General features: G+C 38.4%; 1 protein-coding gene across 1 annotated transcript in view; it reads right to left on the reverse strand.

Annotated features, from left to right (window-relative positions):
* Positions 1-4: 4 nt before the first annotated feature.
* LOC138036935 (uncharacterized) overlaps positions 5-22,500 on the reverse strand; it is a gene marked incomplete at its 3' end in the record, with an annotated part of 49,171 nt that continues 26,675 nt past the window's right edge. Inside the window, exons 15-29 of the mRNA XM_068882963.1 lie at positions 22,111-22,398; positions 21,270-21,477; positions 20,233-20,456; positions 19,241-19,540; positions 11,534-11,836; positions 10,627-10,786; positions 8,906-9,096; positions 7,894-8,208; positions 5,947-6,237; positions 4,969-5,158; positions 4,064-4,272; positions 1,936-2,205; positions 1,454-1,492; positions 679-815; positions 5-181 (exon numbers count right to left, since the gene is read on the reverse strand). Coding sequence (XP_068739064.1) covers positions 5-181; positions 679-815; positions 1,454-1,492; positions 1,936-2,205; positions 4,064-4,272; positions 4,969-5,158; positions 5,947-6,237; positions 7,894-8,208; positions 8,906-9,096; positions 10,627-10,786; positions 11,534-11,836; positions 19,241-19,540; positions 20,233-20,456; positions 21,270-21,477; positions 22,111-22,398 — 3,302 coding nt within the window. The remainder of the gene's footprint in view (positions 182-678; positions 816-1,453; positions 1,493-1,935; positions 2,206-4,063; positions 4,273-4,968; positions 5,159-5,946; positions 6,238-7,893; positions 8,209-8,905; positions 9,097-10,626; positions 10,787-11,533; positions 11,837-19,240; positions 19,541-20,232; positions 20,457-21,269; positions 21,478-22,110; positions 22,399-22,500) is intronic.

Raw genomic sequence — 22,500 nt, forward strand, 5'->3', positions numbered from 1 at the left:
GGCCTGTGTAGATGTGATAGAACACTTTAGATGGTCCATTAAGGAATGATCGACCAAGATCTGTTCGTGTCCAATAGGGTGCAATCATTGAACTAAAACGCAGCCAATATCTTTGTCCGAAGTTGTAAGGTCTCTGATTAAACCTGTCTAATTCAAACTGGATGGTTCCATAAGGACAAATCTAGCATAAAAGAAAAGAAAATGGAAAACCTTTCAACAACGTCTGCAGTTTACATCCTTAAAATAAAAAAAATTAAAAAAAATCCTTTTTTCAGATCGACACTATGAATCTTTGGTGCAAACATTCGCGTTCTCATGACTACCAATTTCTTCCTATTTTATGCCTCGCACTTACAGAGTTCCTCTAAAATTGCACAATATTCCTAACAGCACCGTACGGCTTTCTCCAGCCCCCCGTAAAACATGCGTGCGTTCTCATTCGGGGATTTTCACAACAAAAAAGAGCGCGAGAGGCCTTACGGCTAATATGATTAAGCTGCAAAACTTCTTGCAATCCAAGAATGGCCTTGTCTGGTGCCATCATCAATCACAAACGCGCGAAAACTAGTGAGCACGTTCCTGAGATCAATTGTGTCTCACTGGTATAATAATAAAATTAAGACTCTGGAAATTTCTGGTATTAAGATCTAGATTGAGGCTAGCTAATATAATACTTACATAGAGCTCTCTGAACCTTTTTGAAAAAAACCTTATTCCACCGCCAGGTATGTAGATTTTAGGACACTGTCTCTCCGTAAAAGACAATTGGGTATCCCCGGCTGATTCACCGTAGGGGTACATCCGAATAACAGGAGCTGTAAACAAGTAAAAAAGGTTCAATCATGGTACTTATAATTAGCTGCGAATGTAAGTCTGGTGTTTAATTTACTGACCTATAACTGGCAGTAATAAAAGAGTAGTGAAGTGTGTTCGATTCCTGTTTTGTCATCGACGAGGCATTTGAAAGTAATTGTATACCCTTTTCTGGTATTTGTTCAGTAATGGAAGTATCACACTATACGTATTTTGGCTGTTATCTTATTGCTAACAATTTTATTTAAAAAAAAGAAAACAACAATTATTGAATGCAATATCAGTAGCCTTTCTTGCCTTCTCGCCAAATGCCATACATTAGCGGAATCAAAATGTTTCATAACTGAAAGCAGTTTATCTACTAAACCTGAAGCTTTCCTCGACAACTGATCGACGAAATTTTGTTGATTGTATTATAAACAAAAAAATATGACGATGTTTTCAGAAAACGTCTTTTTAAAAGTTCTCAAATTGAGGTCGTCTAAAGGTTCGTCAAATTATTAGATTTTTCAAAATACCATTCGTACCTATTAATTCCGAATTGTGCTAAAGATGGCTCAATTTTCGATATCATTGATGCCTTTCGGTACGCCGGCAATTCAAATAATATCAGCATTACTTAACAAATACTTTTACTAACGTGGAGTGGGTGAAATGCCCTCCGGTGTCGTCGGGAGTTCTAGGACAAAAAAAACCCCAAATGGTTTGCATATAATTGATCATGTGAACTATTATCATCATCATCATCATAATCAACATCATCATTATTAAGATATGATAGTCGCTTCTGCGCGCTATCTTAATTAAATACCACTCAATGTGAAATGAGTACCAAATTTATTATTGAGGGCTATGGCTTTGATATTTCTTTTGGTAAGACAAAAAGGTCCTTCTCCATGTATTCTACCACAACCACTGAATTCTTCCCATATGTCTCTCCATCACTTATTCCCGACTCTAACTTTTAGGAGAAAGAGCCAAACGATGGCTACGTTGGACCTAAAAGCAATGCAATTGAACTATTCTGTCTATTGTGGAAATATGAAGATTTTTTCAGCCCTGTTTCAGGGGACGAGCTCCTCTAAAATATATAAATCTCCGAGAGGTTTTTACTAACAGTACCTCCTGTTGTGACAAAATGAATGGTGTTACTTCCATAGACCTTTCCAGTTGAAGTATAGCACAATACCCATGCAGTATAGTTTGTCAAAGGCAGAAGTGATACCAGTGACGCTTGGTTCTGTTGCAGTGTTCGTTTAAAACTCCACAATGGTTTGCGATCTTGCATCCACCTTTTGTAAAGAACAACACATCCCTGAATTTGCTCTTCAACAGCGGAAGCTGACCAACTCAGCTGAGCGTCATGACCAGAACGAGAGATAAATGAAACACCTGGCAAGACAAAGAAAACTTAAAGGAGAGAATACTAAATGAGCGACCTTCAAAAAAGTTTTTTTTAAAAAAGAAATTTCTGGTTAAATTTACACATAAGTCGTCAGGGTTCACGCTATTGTGATGTTGCGCTTGTCTTCGTGATGCCACGCCCAACCGTGCATACCGGGAGAGCTACTGAAATGTAATTTGACCAATCAGAATTCAGCGAGCGAGAAAAACTGTGCTATCCGACGTCACAACAATTGTTCGCAAATAAAGGGCCAGAAAACCATTAAACATATTATGTGGCAAATTTCTGGCAACAAACTTTGGCACCAAACTGGGCTGCCGGCGAGCGGCGATTCGAACGTCATCTGTTTTGCACAGAAATGCACCGTTTAAGGTGAAAGGGCAAATGATTGATAAGATAGCACAGTTTTGACTGCCACGCGCACTGCGGGCGCGGGTTTCGTAAGCACGGAACCCTCAGTATGGATGCTAGCAGCTCATTCCAGTTTTACCTCCCTTTTCTCCGGCGTTACTCATTTACACACCCAAAAGAGAGTTTGGAGGAATGTTTACTGTAAAAAGGAAAAAGAAAGATGAGACATCCACCCACCGAATTACAGTTGCTTTTTCCTGTTAACACAAAACAGCAGAGCCAGATGCTCATGCAAAATGGTGACGCTGGGATGGATCAATAGTTTCTAGACAACATTCCTTCTCAGGACTATACTAAGCCGGGGGACATTACTTCGTAAAGGCAGAACTTTTATTCTTTGACTTGCAGCAAACGTTACATCACTTTCGCATCGTATTGTAACAGCTCACGTACACTAAAGCACCAAACTCATGGTGATTGGATTGATAATAAGCTGTCGAAACTGAACAAGAATCATGGATAGAAATTGATCCATGCACTGGTCAAATAATGATTGGTCGTTAAGGGCCTACTGACGTATTTTTTGGGGTGCGTTGCTAAGGATGTAATAGTTTACTAATTCGAGAGAATTTGACATTATTTTGGTCAGTTTCCGACTTTTGTAAACCAATGACCCTAAATATGACGTCATCATGCCACGTCCATGGTCACGTGACCAATAAAAGAAAACTCTAAATTTGTCTCCGTGCTACACAATTTGGGTGTTTTATCAGTGGTTTCATAATTTGTATTCGTTTTTGCATCCAGCCAAGCATGGTTTTCTTTTTATTTTGAAAAATGTTCTTTTTAGAGAAATAAACGATACTGAAATACCCATAAAATTTTCAAAAAAGATGATTTGAAAAAATCAATGCTTACCTACATTCTGTATCTGGTGGTGAAAGGTGCCATATGAAAAAAAATTAATTCAATTTAAAGACCGCCGGAAATTTAGGTTTTTTCTTAAACCGGAAGTCAGTTTGTTTACGCATGCGCAGTTGACCTGAGAACGAGCGTGAGGAAGGGCGTGGAAAAACCTTCGGTGCAAACAACATTTCGTGCGGTGATTTTTGCTTGTGAATGGGTTTTCTCGTCAGCTCACTATATGATGACGTCAGTCACCGGAAGTAATATCTCACTTCCCTAGCAACGCGCGAAAAATCCGTCAGTGGGCCCTTAAAGCTGTAACACCACTACATTTGCGATTGACTTACGAATCTCAGCTTTTCAACCAATCACAAGCCAAACCAAAGAGCATTTCGATTAAGTTGCAAGCACATGATTTTTCCACACCATTGCCCAGGGTCTCAGGAAAAGAGACCTGAAAACTCGAGTTTGAGTTTTCCCGCGCTGATAGCGCTGGTTGCATCCATTTGTCTCACTTGATCTCAGCTTTCCAGAAATTCACTTCCAAAACATAAGTAAATGTCTAAAACAACATAGTTCACTACTCACTGATCTTTGAAAAGTCGTACAAAACGAAGAAACTTGAATTAAATTCTCGTTTGTGGGGACCAATGCCAGTAAAAAAACCCATATAAAGGGGATGAGCGAAGTTTCCCCAGGAGACAAAAGCAAACGGCTGAACCTTTCCACAAAATGGACCAGCTAAAATAACCGTCGGGTTTATGGTTGTCCATCCAAGATAATCATCTTGCCAGTATCTGCAAGAAACAAAGGTAAAGCAGTAAAGCGAGGAAGGACGTTTTAAAACAGCTTTTGTAAGTAATCTTGTGGTTTTTCCAGACTGCTACCTGTAGCTTTTTTTTTAAATTTTAAATCAGAGTTAGGTGTATTGTTTCCCTGGTATCATCTATTGTTTTTCTCCAATCACAGACCTCGACTGGAAAGCTACAGGTTTCCCCTTTCTGCGGGCGGCATCTCAAAAATGTCGAACTAACATTATTTTTGAGAATTTTTAAGATGTTCGCGGCAAAATAAAATATGTTCATTTTAACAAGAAATCTCGTTGTCATTTCTGAATATATTGATATATATCGAAAGTAGTATATCGCCCTTTAAGTTAAAACGAAAATATTTACTGGAAGTTTTTTTTTTCATAGTGCAACTTCAATTTTTTTACGGCAACAAATTTCAAATTCGCTTTTGGAGTGGGTTTTCATATCTCATAAAGACATGTAACACCTAACTATTGCAAATGAGCTCAACAAAAAGGGAGGCTACAACAAGCCTTTTATTGGTTCGTCCGATCACCGAGGGATACCAAGGGATTAAAGAAATTAATAATTTTGAATTACGAATGGACATTTTCCACGTATGAACAGCAATTCTGACCAGGTTAAATAGTTTTCGTATTATGAACCTCGCATCCCTAACCCGCCAACAAATTTCCAACTCACGTGCAGTTTGGAGCTCCTTCCATCCTTCGATTGGTTAGTAAATCAACCACATGAACCAATAGAAATCGTTGAACTGGAGGTGGGAAGGTCGGGTAAAATGCAGTGAAACAATTCATTCCACCTGGAGTACTTTCTGGAAAACCAGGACTGGTAATAACACCCATTTGACTTACAGCTGTGGCCTGGCATCCTATGATGTGTGTAAGAAAAACACGATGTTGAAAATGCACTTACAGTACGCTCTGAAGTAGCATTAATACTAGTAGAAGCACCACGATCAATAGCATCAGTTGCAAAAAACAGTAGCAGCAAATTCGAAAGCAGTAATATCGAGTTGCAACAGCAGCAGTGAGCCGCGGTAACAGCCGCGGTGACCATTGCAGCCGCAGCAGCAGTGAGCAGAAGTAGTAGCAGAAACAGTCAAACATAAAGGGTGAGAAAACTAGTTGCTTGGCGACGGGCGCAAGAACAACTGAAAAATCAGAATCGCAGGCAGGATTCAAACCTACTACCTTCGTAAAATCGATCAGTGTTACGGTGGTCGCAGTTTTCAATCCTGCCTCCAAGTACTGATTTTTCAATTGTTCTTTCGCCCGTCGTCCAATCAAGTAGTTCCCCATCGTTCTCACAAGCGCATTACACCTTAAAAACCTATAGTTGCATTCAGACAAACATCAATTCAAGATGAAGACTCGAAAAGGAACAAGGTTGTGAGATGATAAACGGAGGTTTGAAAGTAAAGCATGCTGTTAATTTCACCATGCAGGAAATGGTGTCCGGTCGCATGGTAAGCAGTCACCGTAACGGATCTTCAATAACATCTAAAGATAGGGAATTAATGAGCTCCATTAATTAAGAAAATAATATTACTATCCTAATGTCAATTTAACACGCTTTAAGACTAAATGTTCATCTCAGAATTCACTAAACACGAGATGTATTTATTTTATTTTATTATTTCCTTTTTTAATGTTTTACCTAGTCTTTCTCGAGGCCAACTCATTGGTCCTATTCCACCTTTTGTAAACCCCGCTACTCTAATTTCATAGGGTGCAGGGACGTTCGCAATATCGATGGTTGTTTCATGGACGTTCGGCCCGACTGTTAATGAGGAAAATTCGTCATCGCCATCGACGCGATAATACACTTTGTATCCGAGTAACTTGCCGTCGACTCTGTGACTCGGAATGGCCGGCCACTTGACGTAGATTTTCAAGGTGTTGTTTAGATATACTTTTACGTCTATCCACCCAGGAGGTTCCAATGGAACTGAAAAAAAAAAAAGACACGAGAAGTATGTATATGAATAAAAAAGACAAGCAATAGATCAAATTTATAATGAAAACTGTAATAAGATGAACACAACTGAGGAACAATTGAGCGAGTAATATCAAAATAGTAAACTTAAAGGGGAAGTTGGTTGCCAAGCACTGGATGACAACAGAACTTTCCGTCGCCACCACGTTAAAACATTTTGCACTAAGTGTGAATCTTTATCGTGCATGGCCAAACTTTGTTTACAGGTAAAGAACAGTTCCTATGATAACACACTACGTATAATCATTTGGCTATCTTCACTACAGAGACACTGTAATGACGTTTAGGTGCATGAACTGTCTGGCCCCCCACACACTTGTGTGAGTCTATTCACTACCATAAAACTAAAAATAGAAACAGAATCCCTTGACATTCCTCCAAGTAAAACAAAGTCAGGTCAGCGACATTTCCTTCATAGAGCCGTCAACATTTCGAACAATTTGGATTATCTTTGATATCATTTAGAAAAAGTTGAAAATGCACATGCTCGAGAATTATTTTAACGAACGCTTTTCATAACTTTATTAATTTATTATCCTTATTATCATTATAAATTGTTATTATTATTATTATTATTATTATTATTATTATTATTATTAAAGTTGGATCCGGGTTATCTTCTTGGGGGCCAGGCAACAACAAGTTGCCCAAGAAAACCCAAATTTTATCATTGCTTTCATCGCTCCAGAACCTTTTTAAGAATTCTTGTTGTGTCAAGGAGAGCGGTTTTTTGAATTAGTTCTATAGAAGTGTCAGTGCCAATGCGCTTTAAGTTGCTTTCAAGCCCTTTTGGAACTGTTCCCAATGCCCCAATTACTACTGGAAGCACCTGGGTTCGGGCACTCCACGTTTTCTGAATCTCTCTTGCTAGGTCCTGATATTTCTCTAGCTTTTCCTCTTCCTTGGCCTTTACAGCTGTGTCTTCTGGGACTGGTATGTCTATTACTTGGCATGTCTGTTCTTGCTTGTTAATAATGACCAAGTCGGGTCTCTTTGCACTAATTTGGTGGTCAGTCTGGATGTTATAATCCCATAGTAGTTTGTAGTCGTCATTCTCAAGGACAGTTTCTGGTTGATGTTCAAACCATTTGTCTACTCTACTAAAGCCGCACTTCCCCAGCAAGTCCCAGTGTACCACCCTTGCGACATTATCGTGCCTCCTTTTATACTCTTGCTGTGCCAGTTTGGAGCACCCACTCACTGTATGGCTCACTGTCTCCTTTGCCTGGCGGCACATTCTGCACAGGTCATTCTCTTGAGTTTGTTGTGATGTTGGCTTTGATGTAGTTTGTTCTTCTTCTTCTTATTATTATTATTATCATTTTGCCTTGATACGATCATCTGTTATGGGAATGAAAAGCCGTCGTTCTGCTTCAAACTGGAATTGAACTGGGCCTCAGTGAAGGCCGCTTAGTCTTTTAAAATCACATATATAATCATAACATATTTTGGACTTTTGTTTTTAATGTAAATGAACAATGAAGTTGAACTGTTTTTATAACTGGAACAGAAGATTTTTATGTTAATAATAATTTCTGCATTATTAATTAAGTATTGTAGTGGAATGTTGTTTTTCATCGATTCTAATTACAATCAAGTGGTTCTTACCTCCTTCAACCGTTGTCACATAGACTTTTTGACTTTTCCTCAGGCTAACGTCTCCGGTTTGATTGTTGTTAACTAAGGCAACAATCTCTACAGTGTAATTTGTACCAGTGTGCAACCGTCCTACATCTGCTCTATCATTATACTTGTTGACATTAAAGACAGTTGAACCAGCTTTTCCATTGGTAGGAGTACAGACCACTGCATAGACTACAAGTTGGCAGGGATGATCAGGTGAGTAATGAGTCCATACTACATTTATGCTTCTCCTTTTTACGTCAGAAATGTTCACATTGGTCCAGTCTGCCACAACTGTAGCTGAAATTGAAAAATATGGTGGGCGATAGGTTTCGGCGCATGGTTATTAGTAATGTTAAGACAAGCACAAAAAAAAGAAAAAAACATTTTCAAAGACTTTGGGGTTTCTTCTCTTTAATTTGCAAGATAATCTCAAGCGTTGGGGAACCAGGATGGGCCAAGAACTAATCCATGGATTCAAGAGAAATATTATGTTCTGTTTATAGAGACCATTTGAATGAGAACATGGTGGCATATTCCCTTCCCTTCCGCTTGATACACTTTGCAAAGTCGGCATGCCATTATTTTAGTTATTATCCAATGTTATGTCACCCTCTGTTCGGACCATTTCATCAGAGTCTAATCAGAAAGGAACTTTACAAGTATGATAAAGGAAAGGAAAGGAATTTATTTAAGTGACTATGCAATCTTCTAGTGCTGGGCACTAATTGGGGACACTGTAAACTATATCAACAAATTAACGCAAATCAATCAAATGTTGATTTTTGAGGAGAGGGGAAAACTGGAGTAGTACCCGGAGAAAAACCTCGCGGAGCAGAGGAGAGAACCAACCCATATATGATCCCGTGTCTGGGAATGGAACCCGGGCCACATTGGTAGGAGACGAGTGCTCTCACCACTACGCCAGCTCTCCTCCCCAGATATTGTGGTGTGATCCGACATTTTCTTGAAGATAGTCTAAAACTTTCATATTTACCTTCCGAAAAAGATTCATCCAGCACGTAGTAAAACAGCTCAAAGCCCTTTCCCGATCCCTCAAAGTAGCGGTCACTGTAGTAAATCAGTGGAACCTTTTGTGCTTGGGCAAGAGCAAAAGCTTCCCCGCTTACTCCGCAATGTCGGTCTGGCGGAATACCACTGTCATCTCCGATAGCAACGTAAGCATCACTGAAAGAGTTGCGAATAAAACGTTTTGTTCCAAGTATTTCTATATCATTTGTAATGTATGCACATAGTTTATTGGTTTTGCTCCTTTATTAATTTATGCGGGCTTAGCAACCCGGCTTTGAAAGATATGTGCCGGGAACGCCATATTGTTTTAAGCCATAATCTTATAACATTCAGTGTTCACTAGTCAGAATTTTACATCATTTAAATGCATCATTGTCATGCAAATTCAATACACAAAGAATCTTAACTCCGAGAGATTTAAATTGAGTACGACATCGAGTATGAAGAGTCATTTTCTAATGTTAAAAGGCCTCCTTAGAACTCAACTGATAGATTTTTTACTCTGTCTAAAGCCAGACAAGTTAACTCGTCAATGAGGAACCCCGTAGGGGCGAATGTTTAAGTCCATTCCAGGTCTGATAACCAGCAAAAGGGGAAACCGATTGAGAAGTAATTTTCAACACATCGCATTGGAGAACTGCGTTTGGGATCATGATCAGTACCTGAGATCTCGTAATCTATTAACTTAGTCTCTCTAGCCACACTTGACAAGACACGTTTTCCAGTCTTAGGAGCTCTTTAACCTTAACATTGAAATTCAGCTACAAAATGTTTTTTGCTACGGTGCATGAACTCCTTTAACGACTAGCGGTTAAACCTGACTTTTGAATTCTTTTCGTTTTGAGGGGAAATGTCTTGACCACTTTACAAATAAAGGCCAACTCGACGGAGGCTCATACTTTAGCATTAAATTTAAAGAACTTTGAACTGTGAATACTCCGTGTAGAAATGAGAAATCAGTTATGAACCATCGATTGCACAATAATAAAATGTAAAAATAATTGTATAAATACTGTAATACTGCGTTGATACTGGCTCACGCATTTCATAAATTTTAAATGTCTGGATTCATCCAAAGTGGTTTTAATAGGCTGAGAGTACATATAAAAATAAAAACGAACGTGTGTACTTGATTTCGTATTAGTATGTATCGCGATATTTTGCGCGTGATATGTTGCTACAATAGTTTCTGTCGATTTGCTACTTTTTGCACCGTTTGTGCGAAGATGAATCTTAGAATTTCGAAAATCCATCCCTCAATAAACGTTAAGCTAGTCACTCACAGTACTTGAGTGGCTTATATTTGCGGGGAATTTTCAATTTCCGAAATACTTTGAAATGCAAAAACTTTGGAATCAATCCCTCACAATAAATATACATTTCGCAAGAATAGAGACAATTTTAGAACAGCCAATGACATCAACCCGTAACTGACAGTAGAGAAATAACATCACGACTTCGCTAACCAATGAGATCAACGACCAGAGTTTTTATACCTTCTACTGGCGTTATAAAAATCACTTGACTCTGGATGACTTCCGCTCAGATTTTTGAAACGTCAGCCAATGTTACCAAAACAGTGCTTCTCAGGACCACACCCACACGGAGAATCTTGCTTTACTTAGTTATGATAGCGCAGTTTGCGACATCTATTATAACTGGTGCCTATGTCTTTACGATACCTACCGGCACTCATGGGAATACGGAATATCGTAATGCTGAACCCAGATAAAGACAGTCCTTTCCATTGCGGGAATATGCCAGATACAGTCACTATATTCCATTCTTTCTGGATATCCACGACTTTGAAGGGAACCAGAACTATTGCTTAACGTTGAACCGCATTCTGAAATATAAGTATATAGCTTAGTCTGCGTCGCACACGTAAACTAACACTGGCAGCGTACCAGGATTTGAGTACGCGCCATGATTGGTCTGTTAAGAAAAACAATTGTTCGACAACAATGGTAATAGCCAATCAGGGTAAAGGGAAATTTGAAACGCACTTCCGCTTGTTCGTTTATTCCGTTGGGGTCTAAAATAAAGATTTCGGCACTGGCTCGCAGACGGACCTAACCAGAGGTTTGGTTTCGTCTGTGGCGAAGGCGATATATAGCTTTGATTAATTAAAAATGGCAATGAAGAGCGTCCATCTTTACCACTTGTTCATCTTCAGCTCAGAAATGTCCACTAGCTATCCCATGTAGCTGATTAACAACGCTAACTTATAGATATGTATCTTGTAATATTGTAAAATCACTAAATTCTCCATAATTATTTAGTGGGTTAGATAAATAAATGTTTCGTCACGATGTGATTATAAAATCCGTTGTCATTGTGTATGTAGAATTGACATGAGGAAACTCCGAACAAATTTTTGAAGCCTTCTTGCCACATATCAACGGTAATTGTAAACCACTTTCCTTGTTCTCTTTTTTGAGTATTCAGATTTCGTCAAATCATTCTCAATAAAAACTGTTTTTGTTGCTGTTGCTGTCACCACTTTATCGCGTGTTGCGGTGAGTAGTACTCTGTAAGGATGTAGTATTATAAATTTACTTGATAATGTCACAGAAAATCCTTGGGTGCTTACTTGTTGTTATCCAGCGTTCAAGTCTTTGGATCCCTTCGCCGACGGCGGTGAATGCTGCGACCCACACCAAGAATTCTGTCTCAGATGGTAGATCAGTGATGTTGTATTCTGTTACATTAGGACCAACAGTTATTGATTTATAAAATGGTTGGTAACCACCGTAATGGTAAGCACGAGTAATATGTATCCTGTATCCACGAAGAATTCCACCTATCTCCGTTTTCTGTAACTCCTGCCATCTGATCCAAATAGTGCTGTAGTCGATTGACTCGGCATCATAAATGTAAGGGTTCCTTGAAGGTACTGAACCATGGAAAAAGAGTAAACTAAAATGAGTAAAATTCAGAGTTCACTGCTGAAGATTCGAAATTCAACATTCAGCCGGTACCGTCAATCACGTGTAACCTTTTTTAGTTCCCGAGTATCACAAATCCTTTGTGATATAAGAGAAAAGCTAAAATTGTTGGAACCCGAAGCAAGTCTTACAGAGCGAAAGAACTAATACTGATATTTCTGACCATTTCTCGCAATTTTGCATTATAACATCGGTAAAGGACAAGACCCCCACAAACAAAAAAAATCGCAAACATGATTTTTCAAAGTTCTCTGCGGAAAGTTTCAGCAATGGTCTTTCATCAATTGATTGGGTCCATGTAACAGGTCCATATAATATCAACAAAATCGTTTTAATAATATTGTTAATAAACATGCCCCAGTTAAAAACCTCTCTAAACGAACCATTAAAGTGCACCTAAACCTAAAGTATTTACCTGCCGCGCAAGTCGCGCAAAGTTATCAAAACTAGCAGTAATTTCTACCCACGGTCGTGATGTGAGAGGCATGGGGTCTATTCTCTATTTTACGCCACAAACGGCTTTGCAATGCAGAATTTTTTTTGAAAACAAGAATGCAAAGCAGTTTGTGACGTAAAATAGAGAATAGACCCATGGCTCTCACGTTACGGTCGTGGGTCCAAAGTTTACGTGGCTTGTACGGCACAGAAAAAGCGAAATTCTGAGTAGTAATGGTGACATATGTTTGCTTTGGATGGGGAGATTTATATCAGGAACAAAAAAAAACTGTGTTTAGGTGCACTTTAAGAATTACTTGCCAAACCTTGGATTGCTGGGGGACTTAGAACCTCTATTAAGGTAAAAATAAATTGTATACAGTGGGAGATTCTATTAAATATACCTATTACAGAAATAGACTAAAACATACCTATTAGAAACAAGGATATTATTGTAAATATTTCCAAGCGAACTTAAGGACATTCTCGCTAAAATCTTCCCACATTGAAATTTGTTTCATTTCTCGCCTGAAGTTAGGTCATAAATTGTTTATTCCAAAAATGAAAAAAAAAAAAAAAAAATTGGGGGATCACTGACTTTGTTTCGGAGAAAAGGGGCAAGGGAAAAATGCCCTAATTTCGATAGAACCAAACATTCTGTGCACGCATGTTATTTATGACGAGCCATGACGGTCAAGCATTGGTCCGTAAGCCTGGTTTGTATCAAGTATCACCCCTGGAGATAGAGGGGGCGTTCCCTAGAGGATAAAAGATATTTCTCTCGGGCAATTCGCCCTTCTTCCCTTGGCCCTCGTACCGTCGGTATCTCGCAAGAAAACATTTTCCCGCTCCCCCCATCCCCTGTCACCAGACATCGGATTAATTGCGTACATTTGTGGGCGCGTCTTTTTCGCCCCACCTTTGGTGAACAATGGAAATCCTATAGACCACAATTAAGTGTTCTGGATCAAATTAAACACGCCACATGTGTGGCCAAATTCATCCAATAAATGTGTTTAGCTTTATTGCGCATTCTTCAGCAAACTAGTGCGACTTCAAGCAAAGTTAGCGTTCCGTAGAGTCATGCCTCGATATAAATGGGTCTTCGTAACGAGATGTAGGCTCATCTACTCATTCGTCGAAAATCATAAAAATAATATGTTAGAGTGAAGGTTTCTGTGCACAGAAATATAGGAGTGAGTTTTTTAGATAATTGCATGCCGCTTGGGATGTCGTAAACAGTAGAGTTAATCCTCAACGAGCGTTTTCGCAAGCGCTACCCGTTGTAACCACTTCCGGAATTCAGGACACAAGGAAAGAAAAATTAAAAGAAAGATAACTTCTTTCATTGTGTTGTTTTTTTTTTTCATTTCATCATAATTTGTAGATTGTAAGAAGAGTAAGTGATTCGTGTCTTAAAAATAGGGGTCAACGATGACCTAAACGAGTAAAATCGATGTGATGTTGGGAAGCTCTTGGAAAATTTGGTTTGTCACGATTTTGCGTGACCAGTCGGGGAAGGACTGGAGCCCAAGACAGGATCGATCGATGAAAGGTTTTTGTAAACAACAAAAAAATTCTCGAGCATAGGAACAAAGTTTTAAGCAGGCGTTATCTTTATTTGGTTAGTGTTTTGTATCATATCTTTCCATTGCCGTCATGCCTATCTTCTGGAGTGTGGTTTTTGTGAAATATAATCTCTGCCGGTTTCCTCGTAGGTCTGCACTATTCAAGAGGATAAGGAAGAGAAGATAATTCTGCTCTGTTTTCATGAAAGTAAAGGAAAAGAACTTTAAAACCATGCATTCACTTTGAGCTAATTAGTTCGTAACGTAGTAAAAACATTTAAAAAAAACCAACCCCATTAAATTTATGCAACGTCGCTGACTAAGACTAACCTTCCTCGAGTTTTCAAAACTTTCAGCCACTACTCGATTAGCAACCTTTTCCAGCCTCCCGGTCCTTTCTCTTAAACATTTCGTGTTAAATTGAAAATAAATGTGCCATTCTTTAGCCGACCTGGAATTTTTCCCCCGGCGTTTTTGTCGCCATAAGATCTTAACTAATGCTTGAAGTAATGTGTGACATATTACAGTCGTGTTACCTGCGCAGTAAAATTTGCGCACAAACAATAAAACCGGGAAAGTAATAAACCAATCGTTAACTAACCGTAAAAAGATACTTAACACTTTATCGGCTCTAAAAGACCCAAGTGATTGCAACCGGGTCACGCACAATCCGCTACGAATATCTAATATTTTTAAATGAACATTTTGCAACTATTGGTAATAAATTAGCAATGAAATTATCTCCTTGAAGTAATTATATGGACTATCTATCTAGATCTAAATCACCTAATTTTTCGTTCTTCTTTTTTCAGCCCGTCTGACCAGATGAGGTTAAAGTTGAAAATTGTCTCCCTCCAACAATAAATCGGACGGTCTTTACTCATGTCCTGAGCAGCTTTTAAAAAGTTTGAGTAATATCTCCCCTATTTCTTTAGGAGCTTACCCTCTAAACTCAAAATAGCTAAAGCTGCGTTATTTAAAAGTGGTGATAAGACTAATGCCTTAAATAATAGGCCTGTATCCTTATTCTCAAATTTTCACAAAATCTTTGAAAAACTAATTTATAATCGAATGATTAGCTTTATTAATCTACATTTTATTCTATTCTTTATATTTTTCACAGTATGGCTTTCGCCAGGGTCATTCTACTGAACACGCAGCAATGGCCGATGAACTAAATCTCAACGAGATGCTTCCGTGAAGCATACACTGGGTTGCCTGTGGTACGTGGTACGTTACAGAAAATCAGAAGGCACTGAATTGTGTGGTATTGAACTACAGCATTCCAGTCTCCGAAGAATAACAAATAAAAGAAAAGCGAGAAACATTGGCTTCTGGGCTGACATGTTGATAATTTTCAAGTTCCCTCACAACTTCTTTTCACCACAAGTGTGCCCTCTGAGCATCTGACAGCTTTGTAATACTAGAATTCACTGAAGTTAAGCCCTTTAGGGCGGGGTTAGTTGTCAGGATGGGAGACCAAAACAATAAACCCCCCATAAAACAGAAGCATCTGACCGAAAATACTATTAACGCTAACAAATGCGAACTCAGCAAGGTACAGATTCTGTTAGCTTGCTTTATGCAAAACAAATATTGATGCAAAAGCAAATAACTATTGATACACAGTTTTTAGAAAGAGCAGAACGAAGTTTCCGGGACGGTCGATCGAGAATAAAATATTTACGACATGAAAACAACATTAATTTTGAACCGTGAATATAGAATATAAAAAGTTACGATCAGCGACAAACATTTTGGGAGATTTTTGCTACGTTCAAACAAATCGCAAAACCGAAAGTGACATGCCGGAACTCAGCGGGCGCCGTGATTAAGTTACCGCGGCATGTTTACTCGCCAAACAGTGAAGTATCTGTGTCAAATGATGGCAAGATACCGGGTCTTTGAAAGTTTCTTTTTCTGTCAAGTGTTATAAAGTTTGACAATGAAATGAGCGAAGTCAAAACAAAGATCACAATCGCCCAACTCTTGTTTATGCAAAGTCAAAATTTACTCTCCAAGACGCGTACGACGTTATTTATCACCAGGTAATTCCATCATTTGGAAATAGCAGCTACTTTATTATTCATCTGTGTCACAATTTTTAACTGATTTTGGGGCTCATTTTGTTGAAACTCAAGCACGCTTCCAACAGGCCTGTGAACCCTTCCTGCTTACAGAGCAATACTAAAAAAACTTCTCCCATATCACATTTCAACCTTAAGCTCGAAAATTCAATACACAACATGATATTATAATTCACAAAGGCAGAAAATACCACAGAATCCTTTTCCAGCGAAAATTTTATTGAAACAAACAACATGTTTGCTCTTAGAGGCGAAAACCTCTTCCTATTTCATTGCGTGCGTGAAGACAAGAAACTCAATCGTGTCAAATTACCATGTACTTCAGGTAAATACAGCTCACTCTGATTTCGTCTCGACGGGCGATAGATTGTTGTCGAATTCCATTACTCGTCGCTTTTGAGATTCCTGCCTAGTTTATCCAACTGACTTTCCATTATTGAGCTCCATAAGGGTATATTTTGTTTAAGGATCCACTAAAACGTCATTCGCGTTACATGACTTTCGACGCCATTGCAGGCTAAGTTAATGATTCCATCTACTGCGTCCACCAGAGAAATCTACGCAGTTCCACTACCCTCTCGATCCTAAGAAAATACGCTCAGAAGGCTCTATGCACAAAGACACCACTTACCAGGGGAGTGACAAGCAAGACTTTTACCGACACGGAAAAAAAATACTAAAAAAAAAAAAACGGAAATCTACCTTTTTTCCGACTGGGTTTGCCATAGGGCAACCCAGTAAAAAGAAAATCGACATTTCAAAACCCCATTTACCTTCCTGTAGTATCTTCCCCGGTCTCATAAAATCCATTTCAATTCCGCGATTCGTCTTCAATGCTTTAGCAGAGTTCAGATTGTGTTTTGGAAATCAAATCAGTACAAACACGAAACGCTCTTTCGTCGCTTTAAGACCTTCAATCCTTCTTTTCCACTGCTGATTAATCTTTAGGGCTATATCTATCTATTTTGAGCTCTGTAGAGGTTCACCTCTATTCTAAGAAGAGGAAAATATGTCTTGGAAAATTAGGACTGATGCTCTAGTGACAGCATTTTCTTCTTTCCACGATCTGGGAAAGTTAGATCGCACGTCAGCTGTCGTCAGCGAGCGTGCACCCATGGGCAAATGGTAAATGACCAATTGGCCAATCAGAACGCGCGTTTTATCCAAGTTCTTCCAGGAAGTTAATTTTTTTTCTCTTTGCCGATGACGCTAACATGATATTTCTGATAAAAAATTAGAAATGACGTAAACAATGAACTTTCTAATGTAAATGATTGGCTAACCTCCGATAAGTTAACGTAAAATACTAAGAAATCCAACTGTGTAACTTTTAGACCCTATCAAAAACAAATTAAAACTAATTTCCCCAAGATTCGTATATTTGACAATGATTTAAAGGAAAAATGTAACTCTTGAACATGAAAAATGTATCAAGTACTTACGTGTTATTATTGATGAAATCTTTATTGGAGAAATCATATGGATGCTGTAGGTAGGTATGTTAAGCAGACTATTCACCGAAGTGGTGGTGGCTAGTGGTGGATATTACCGAGCCTTCACGGGCTCGGTAAATAAATATCCACCACCAGCCACCGACACTAAGGTGAAGAGTTGTTCTAGTATATACTAAAGATAATATAGAGATAATATAGCACAAAAAGACGATTTTAACCCATTCATTCTTTCAAAGATTACAACATTTTCGGGCGCAAATTTGAGTAGCCAATCAGCGCGCGCGTTCAACGATATCCACTGCCTTAGTATATATTAAGACACTATATACCATTTTCTGCACTTATGAATATTTATAATGCTCTTATACAACCCTCTCTTTCATTTGGACTTATCTCGTGGGGCCAATCCTCAAAAAAATATCTAAATAAGCTTGTTATTCTCAAGAAACGTGCACTAAGCTTAATCACTTTTGCTGCTAAAGGTGAACTTTCTTTGTCTTTAAAGTTGCAAAATTAATGTATGCTGTTAATGCCACACAAGCACCGTCGAATGTAACATCTCTTTTGTAGAACATCGAGTATACACAGATATTCCACTCGTTCATCAACATCTCAAAATTTTTGTACAAAACACTCTAGAAATGACTTTCCAAAAAACACTTTTTCAAGAGTTTGGAATGAGATACCACAAATAATAAGAAAATTGTTTAATAATAGTTTCAAAAATATGATGAGAAAGATATTTTTCGACATATTAATAATTGAAGATGATTACATTGAAATTGATAAAACAATATCGAAACTAAAGAAATACTAGTTATACCGTCCTTATATTTTGTAATTTAATGTAACTTTTACATCACGTTATTTCGTATTTATTTAACTTTATTTATAAACAATGTAGGCCTTTTCCCTTTTTTTGTCTTTTTTTCTTTTATGCTACATAATGAATCTATATATGGATCTTACATAGTTGAATCTATCGAACGACCTGCCTCTGCCTCAATAAGCTATGCTATCTGTGGGTCGCTCTCACTGTTATTTGATATTTTTAAGAAAGAAATAAACTTGAACTTGAAACTTGAAATTTTACAATTTCTACTCCAACAACAACAACAAAAAAACAAAAACAAAATAAAACAAAAAAAAAAAAAGAAGTAAAAAAAAAATAAAAAAAAAAAACACTGGCGACCTTCTTTCATATAAATCCCGATGGAGTATTTTTACTCCCATAATCATTGTCTATGTTTTTAAAACTTCATCCAAAGAAAGGGCATGCTTGACAATATAATTTAATTCCCCGAAGATTGGTCTTATTTAGTGAGGGGCGTAAACAGGGTAAATACTCTATTGTTATACCGGGAAAAAGCAATGTATACTCCATTATTCTTTTTTTTCTGAACTATGTAAAAGAAGCTAAATAGAACATGGCTGATATAATGGTGACGGAATATATTTATATTAAGCATGCAATATATCGTAAGGCACTCCTTTTTTCAACAGGGTCAGTAATGCATGATGACGTTTTACAGAGACGCTACAAATTTGAATAGTGATATGGCGTGCATTATGATACAGTACTTAAAGGGTTACCTTCAACCCACAGGCATTGCGTGCCGTGGAACAATTTTCATACATGAAAAATCCAGCCAAAGATGAAATTCATCCAATCAGATCGCTACGATAAGCAATGCGAATTTCCATAACAAAAACAAACGGTCGAAAAGCCTGTTGGTTGAAGGTAGGCCTTAAAGGTAAGAAATTTTAACGGACTTTCTCACAAAGTTATATCAGGTGAAAGAACTTACTTCCTTCTTTAGTTTGAAATCTTAACCAATCAGTGCTTCCACGTCTTCCGTCGATCAATATGGCAATTATTCTACTGGTGTAATTTGTGAAGGCCTCCAGTCCCTCAAGAAGTGTTTGCCTTCCTGAATGTGGTAATGGTATAAAATGGAATATCTTGGTGGGATGCTTTCCCTCGATTAAAAGGTACTTCGCAACAGTGGAGCCGTCGAGGAAACTACTCGGAGGCTCGGACCATGTCATCAAGGCTGAGACATTAGTAACATTGAAATGAACGCCTATCCAGGAATGTAGCGTTTGACCTGTAGGCAATAGAATCATTGTAAAACATACCGTGTAAGACCAGTGAACAGTAACAGTAAAACAGTAATTCTGGACTTAATGTAAGAACCTGTGAAACCGATATGACGTAATTCAAGGAAAAAAAAAGTTTAAACAATAAACAAAACCTTAAAATTTGCTAAAAAAAATCAAAAAACAGAGATGCACCAGTCAACTTGCAACAACGAGTTGCTGATCCTAATAGCTCGTCGACCTTCCATCACACGCGGGCATTTTCATACGCCAGAAGACTGTCATGTCATTTAAATGGATGGTGGTTTTACATCTTTTAATATTATTTTGATCTCAAGACAAGAATGCCTTTTAAAATAAAAACAGATTATAAAACTCAGGGCCAATTTTAAGTAAGAAGTCTTTCAAAACACTTCCCTAACTTGATTCGGTGCTGTGTCTAACTTCTCTTGTTAGCACGTGTAGTGGAATATTGCATGGAAACTTTCAAAAATGAGTGGCCGGTTCCAGTGGTAATTCAGGTAATAAAATTAAAAATCTTCAGAAGCTGCCACGTACATTCAATATGGCAAAGGATTTTAACTTTCAGTCTCTAAATAGACAAATTCTCTGCTCATGTGCATGACTCAGTTTACTCGCAATTACTGACGGCCCAGAAGTTATTACATGTGCACAAAAAAGAACAGTCGAAGTGGATTACCAAACATGGATTCTGCTGACGAGGCCTTGAAATTCGCCAGAAATTTAGTGCCATTATTTTCACGAAACTCTTCGCTGTACCAGTGATACTTGAAGCCCCACGCTTCTATTTCTGCATTCTTAGCCATTATAAGAAAAGAAGAGTTGGTTTCTTTTCCACAGATATACGTTGATTTTCTTCTATCGTTCTCGCGTTCTCCGGTGACATAAAGCATCGCTCCACCACTATTTCAGAAATTAAGAAATAGCAAACAAAATTAACATTTCAACATACTATTAAGACTCCCAAGCTTACGTAGTTGATAGCGGAAAATAAAAGCTCTAGCCCTGGTAATTGAAAAGGTGAATAACGCTATCCACAGTATAAATCCCTATCCAGCGGATAAACACTAGCAAAACCAATTTTGTTTTCCAGTGGATAGCGCTATCTACCTTTCGAACAACTGGGCAATCGTGGTTTGGGAGATAACCCTGAAATCAAACCAAATTAAATCAAACATGGGACTTCTCTGAAGAGAAGGGGTAGTTTACTTGGGTCATACTATGGCGTTGGGGTCACACACCTTATTAGTGTTCCCTTTAGAGGACTAGGGCCGGTTGCTCGAAGCCAGCTGGTTAGCGCTAACTGTTGGTTAAGAGGAATCAAACCTATACTGAGGTTTCCATGGTATTTAACGCTGGTTAGCGCCAACCGTGCTTCGAGAAACCCCGGCCAGAACGTTAACCCAACATCGCGAATTTGGCCTTGCCCAGCTGTTTAGGAACAGTGTGTGCCTTTTTTGACGTCTTACAGGGACGATCTTCAATTATTTTGTGAAAAGGGACTAAAATCTACGGTTTACCATCTTTAACCGGTATGAATTGAAAGTCAAACCATTTGCAGCAGTTTTTTTTGTCAGTTTTTAACTCCCTGAGTAATGACCCGAGGCTTAAACCCACAAGGCCCAGTGCTTTTCCAAATGACTTAAAGGCAGAAGTTTGGACTCATATTTTTGCTCGACAGTGTTTCGTGCATTTTCCTTGTGCTGGCCAACATACCTGCAGTACCCTCCGTACATGTATTCCTTCCTCCCCAAAAAGAAGTTTAGGAATGTCAGCGTTATCACCGACACATTTGAAGCCTGTGGTCGGAGTCTCCAGTGGCATCGTGGAATAATTTGCCACTGATTCTGTGGCAAGTGTGGCGTCTGGGGATAATTAGGGCTGGAAAATTGTCCCATCCGTGTTTGAAGATCACCACCGCATACTAAAATATCAGAGTAACGGCATATTAAGCTTTCTTTGCTTCAGTTATCGGTTATTGTAGAGAAAATCGCTTTAATAAGAATACGTTTACGGCTGAAGTGACTCTGAAACGATATATTGACAGGACCATAGCCAGAAGAAAGTTATGACTGAGGCAATCTCCATGGTTAAATTCTCTTCGTAGGTATTTTAGGTGTTTATCATGAGTACAGTTTAAAAGCAACGCTGGAATCACGCTTTATTTTAAAGAATCACTAAAAAATGACTGAGGCAAGTGCCTCGGTTTGCCTCATACTGGCTACGGCTCTGAATTGGTGTTTTAGCTCAATAGATGCCAAAAGATGCTTTTGAATCAGTTATGGAGAGTACCTGTACTTGAGACCATGTTACTGACCTAAAGTTATCGTAACTTTTGTTACGGATTCCGAAGATGGAGATGAATAGCATTCGAAAATTTTCAAATTTCTGTACCTCAAACAACCTTTAAATCTTACATAAAGCTATTCTTGAACCGGAACATGGTTTTAAAAGGCGAGAGGTTAGAATGAGTAAAGAGCAAAAGTCGTTACGGTGTTGACCTGTTACCTTAGTTTTGTATCTGTCATTTACAGAATGCAACGAGAAATTGACTTACAAGTGATCACGTATGTTCTGTTTGGACCAACTCCTTTGCTTGTGAATCCAGAAACGAACACTCGGTATGTCATTCCTTCGGTTAAATTGCTGAGACTGGCTCTTGGCTGATTCGGACGTACCTGTATAACCATTTTCTCATATTCTTGCCCATATTGAAAATACGTTATCTGATAGCCCAGCAACCTTCCTCCTTGATATCGTCCTTCAATAGGATTTATCCAAAACGAAATGCCGTTTTCCGCCCAGTCAGCATTCCAGCCGAATAGATGGGGTGCTTCAATTGGAACTTTTTAAAGAGGAACAGCAAAGTTAGAATTCAGAAAAATTAGAAAATTGGAAAAAATAAATTCACCACAGCAGTTTACGATCATCCCGATCGATTTTTATG

This window comes from Montipora capricornis, unplaced genomic scaffold (genome assembly GCF_036669925.1).
Source record: "Montipora capricornis isolate CH-2021 unplaced genomic scaffold, ASM3666992v2 scaffold_75, whole genome shotgun sequence".
Classification (NCBI taxonomy): domain Eukaryota; kingdom Metazoa; phylum Cnidaria; class Anthozoa; order Scleractinia; family Acroporidae; genus Montipora; species Montipora capricornis.